Here is a 5304-nt window from a genome sequence, read left to right on the forward strand (position 1 = left end):
TCCCCCCCCCCCAAAATCTGATGCATTGCAAGCCCCTCAGTTTGCATGTATAACTATTGTTGCAGAAATGTGCTGTGGAGTTGTATTAAAAAAAAATGCATGCATGAGTTGTTGCTTCTTGAAGAGGGAGTAAATGGTCAAATTACTTCAGTTTGTACACATTTATTACAATAAAAATACAGATTAGTTATGTTAAAAGACTTAATTTCATCACAAGTGAGTAAATGGTACAAACAGATTCACACTTCTTCTGCAGCCTATAAATCATTGCACATCTATTTAACCCAGGCCCTCCTTTACACCTAAAAAAATCATACTTAATATTGTTTTATCAATTTGATACTGAATGACTTCACTCATTTTATGAGAATTGCTTGTAAACATGATGTTGAACTGATGGCATGTCTGCTACAGAAAATGATGCGTTACTTCTGTTCAGGGTTTAAGAGACCGCAGCTGTTAAATACAACGGATTTCCATCTGCTCTATAATTATAATTGCTGTTGACAGAACTCTTTATGCAGCACTACGCCTCCATAATCCTGAACAAGTCTATTTGGATTTCTGTTATTGGACTTATATAACAGTTTGTTCTAACATTTGTTTTTCTTTATGGGCTCTAAGTGATCCTAAGCATGAGTAACTTAACTATTCAGGACAGCATGCTGTTCAATTCTTTGTCTGTGAATTATTTTATATTTTTTAAGCAAATCCTCTAATTGTTCGAATTTTTCTCAGTCCACTATAATATTAAATTGACTAATAGTTTTTTGGCTGTTGGTTGGACAATGCAAACAATCTCATAGCTTCTGTTTTGGGGATAATCACATTTCCTCACTGTTTTCTGACATTTTATAGATCAAACGAATCGATTCATTTTGAAAGTAATCAATTGATTAATCGATAATGAAAATAATCCTGATGTACAGCCCTAAATGAAGGAGATTTATATTTGTTTTTCCCTAACCCACTACATATAAGACATCCCTTATGAATAAGGACAATGTTTACTGGCCATTTATGTACTGGGTCACCTTCGTTAAATGTGCAAGCCCAGTTTGTTGCAAAGAGAAAGGCACTTCAATTTATTATATATATACACTAAATATTGTGTTTTAATTCAAAAGTTCAATAGAAAAGGAAAAAAGTGGAAGAAATTGTTTGCAATTATTACTATTACTGTTACTTACACACACAGCAGTGAGGAAGTAAAAGCCAATGTCAACATTAGGGTGAAAAACAAGCTGAAAGTCTCATAACTGACATCTCTACTATATAAGTGTCACGGTCAGAGGAGAAAGGCCTCATTGTGTAGTTAAAGATGTTTCTTTAAACGCTCACAGCATCACCTCTCTCCTCCCTCACGGCCCTCGGCCTCAGATGGACTGACGGTTGTACTCCTGAGGAGGATGCATCCCGTCGTAGTGAAACTCCCTCCACTGCTCGGTGCTCTCTCTGCTCCTCTCGTCTTGTTCTGGGAAGATTATGAGAATTTTAGTGGATGAATGAGCTTGATGGAGTGAATGAAATCATCCCTCTCAGCTACATCGGGTATACCATCATTCTCCTCTTCAGCGTAGTTCTCAAATTCGTTCCTCTGCTGCTCGTGAAACTCTCTCTTCCGCTCATCTGCAGCCAGAATCTGCCTCTGCTCAGCTGCAAGCACAGAGGAGGAGCAGGAGGATGCATTAACTGAGTGTAAAATGATAAACATCTTCGACTCTGTAGTTCTTTTGTCATAGTTATCCATGAGGAGGATTTGATGATGAAGAGGACTTTTATAAAAGAGCTGTTGAACAAAGTCACTGACTTTCAGTGCAATTTTTTTATACTTCAATCGACTCGCTCAGGTTGAGTTAAATCCAAATAATTTTTCAACGAAATATCCCAACTCTAAATATCCTATATGAATGACCATTAATATGGCATTGGTCTGGAAATATACTGGATCAACTAAAAGAAAAAAAAGCACAGTTTTCATTGAAAGCTCATCTGCAAGTACAGACACACACACTCAACACAATAACTGTTTGACGTCTGAAAACTACAACCTACCACAGAAATGAATCACTGTGTCTGAACAAAAGCTGCTTTTTGTGAACTTCATAAAGCCGGTATTTGTGTTGAAGCTGTGAATCACAGGAGCTGATGGTTACCAAGGCCGACACTCAAAAACACAAAAACCTGGACCCCAAAGTTACGAAAGAAGTCTAATGAGTAATGTCTATTTTTCAGATCCAAAAATAACCACAAAGGACCATCTTTCTACACTCACAAGCACTCTTTGGCAAATCAAGTGGGTATTTTGCAACACTGCAGTCTCTTGAGTGAGGATGGGTTTCGCTTTGGATCTGCTTCCAAGTCCTAATATAGACACAGAGAAGTGAACTGCATGTGACCTCTGACCAGCAGGTCTGGACATATGAAGACGACCAGAGCCCATTGAAATACTCATATGTCATGTTATTGTCAGTGAAACTCCCACAGTAACACTGCAGTAACATCAGAAAGAGCCATTAGCTGAGATAAGAGAGGTTTGGAAGCGCCATGCTAACCTTTCCAAAGTCAGGTCGCAACCTTTGGCCTTTTAACTGGATTCCCAGCGCAAGTCCGTGCCTGCAGTCGGAGCTGGAACTCATGCTGGGAATTCAAGTCACATTCGTGTAACAGAGTGTAATGTTTTAATCCGGAGTTTTAATGTTTTAATGATTTACCGATGACCTGCAGGTGAAAACGTCTGAGGGGCAACAACATACTATTTTATAACTTTGCACAGCAGCGTAAATCTTCCATCATAATCTTCACCTGACTCACCACAGCAGACCTGCTTCTCATGTCTCACCAACTCTCACAAAAGAGCAGCGTTTAGAGTCTGGTGTCTACGTGTTCATGTCAATAATGTGCTTTAACAATTCACTCCACCATCTGAATACATTTGATCAAATATTTTCCTTTGCAAATTTCACCCGCCTGCCAGCAAATTGTTGTGCTTTTATGTCATTATGCAGCAGGAGAGGCTCTTCAAAGTGTGCACAGCTTATTTGTCTCACTTTTTTTTTTTACTTGTCTTTTCTCTGACCCCTTTCTGCCTGTGTGTCGTCACATTCCACATTCAGCAGTGAGCCAACCCGCTCACCCACTGACTCTCAGTCCATCTCAGTCTTTTCACTGTGTTTACGGCTTTGTGTTCACTTTATCCCAGCTTTTAACGGCACAAAGTGTCTTGTTGTTACACACAGAGACCTCACGGCATGTTACACAACTCTAGTTCAGAGCAGCGGTCTCAGTGTGTGCTCTCACCTTCCTGTTGGCAGAACTGTACATAACAGTACCGTTAAATCACTCCAGAATGTCAAACAGTGTACAGTATGTGAATTTTCACAACACTTTCACAGAGAATATTCACTGATTTACTCGTGCGGTGAGTGTGTGTGTGTGTGTGTGTGTGAGCTCCATGCTGCCCTGTGGCTCCTTCTGCAGCATCCAGCATAGGAGGCAGAGCTGCTGTGTGACCAGACAGGTCTGAGGTTGTCTCTGGTCAGGCCAGGTTCACAAAACAGTTAACAGCTGCTGGCTGTCATAAAAACATTCAGATGGTTGTTAACATGTTCGCTCACTGTTCATTCAAACTACAAAAAAACAAAAATATACAGTACTTCATCTGTCTTAGTGGCAAAAATTACATTTTCTTGAAGCAAGAGAGAGAAATATGTCATTGTGGTTACTGAACAATGTCAACTGTTTCCTTTACAATACAGTGTTTCTTTATGCGCAGGATAAAAAGGCATTAAAAAGGCATTTTCTCTTTATTTTACGCTGCATTCATGCTTAACAAACGCTGTTTGGATGATCAGTGCTTTGTTTTGTCGATGTCGGGCATATTAGCACGATTTTTTTTTCTTTACAAGGGATGTATTTCTTCTAAGAGGCAGAAAATATCTCATTCACATCAATTAAATCAGATAAAATATACTTTTCTAGAATCAAATATTGTTGATGCTAGTGCAGCAGTCTGCTCTCTCCTATCTTGTTTACAGAGAATTACACTAATTTCTAGGAAAGTATGTAAACGTTCGCTGGATTTATCTGAGCTCTTTAGCAGAATTTGTTTCATTTTTTAACAGGTTATAATTGCAAAGTTTTTGCACATTGTACAGTTTTAAAGACAGGTGTGAAAGAAAAAGTGTTGACTGTGTGCAAACCAAAGAATCCTACACAGTGTTATCACCAGTTTGGATGCAACGTAACGACTTCCATCGTGGCATTACAGTGAAGAAATTGATTTAACCTCTGCTGCCAAAATGTCCTGTGCAATAAGAGGCAGATGCCAACAATTACCACAAACACACAACCACCTCGGCTGACCAGACCTCAGTTCAAACTGCCACAAACAAATCCAGTGAGTGAACTCACCGTTAATCTCATCCTGAGACTTTGCACCCCGTCTGGTGCGTCTTCTGAAGAAGTTTGAGGCGTCCGCCTCCTTCATGAAGATCTTCTTCAGCGGACCTGCAGTGGGGAGCAGGTGGAGGTTCAGCTTACAACATGAAGGGATAAACAGAGGGGATGAAGAAGAGAAGCAGCTGATGCAGCTCCTCACCTTGTGGGTCTTTAGCGCTGCCTGTGCTGCTGGGCACAGCTGCAGACTCTGCCTCTGGAGACCCTATAGGACAAAACGTGAGGGCTCTAAATTGAAAATACTCCATGCACACAAAGAAAAAAGAAACCATCACAGAAATGATCCTGCATCAGACTCACAGGAAAGTGCCAGAAGCACAGTGAGGAGAGCCAGCAGGGTTGCATATGTCCAGGACATCTTCAGCTCTGGGTCTGAATTTGTTGAGAGATACGAGTAATGTGGAAGACCAGGAGGGAGAGGTGAGTATGTGAGAGGTGGGGTGGGAGCCTGGAGCAATATTGAGTGCTTGTCAGAGGAGAGGGAGGGTGGAGATCTGATAAGAGGCTGAATCCATAACAGCGGGGAGGGTTTCCAAGTGACAGGAAGCTGCTGAGGATTTCATTTTGCTCCTTTAACCACTTATTTTTCTAAGTTTCATGAACCTGTGACGGCTTGTTTCTTTAGTCTCAGATGGGGAAACTTATAGGCCTCACTGTAGAAATTACACTACAGGCTGAATATGCACCATTTACCCAGTTAATACCCACACTTACGAGAGAAAATGGATGACAGACAACAAAAACATGTTGACGTTTCTGGGGAAAAAAGTGACCCGGAGCCGAGTTTTTCTTGCCAAATGTCTCCTTTGCAGATGCAGCTGAAAGAGGCCCCTCAACAAGGCCGCT

The 5304-nt window shown here is 40.8% G+C and overlaps 1 protein-coding gene across 1 annotated transcript; it reads right to left on the bottom strand.

Annotated features, from left to right (window-relative positions):
* Window positions 1–1238: 1238 nt before the first annotated feature.
* On the bottom strand, window positions 1239–4816 carry ucmab (upper zone of growth plate and cartilage matrix associated b; the record flags this gene model as incomplete). The annotated part of the gene is made up of 5 exons (XM_079163253.1): window positions 1239–1474; window positions 1558–1656; window positions 4414–4509; window positions 4601–4663; window positions 4759–4816. 5 exons carry the CDS (start codon window positions 4814–4816, stop codon window positions 1377–1379), a joined length of 414 nt encoding a protein of 137 aa, XP_079019379.1. The 3' UTR covers window positions 1239–1376.
* Between the last annotated feature and the right edge of the window lie 488 nt (window positions 4817–5304).

Source organism: Pholis gunnellus (genome assembly GCF_910591455.1).
Source record: "Pholis gunnellus genome assembly, chromosome: 7".
NCBI lineage: Eukaryota > Metazoa > Chordata > Actinopteri > Perciformes > Pholidae > Pholis > Pholis gunnellus.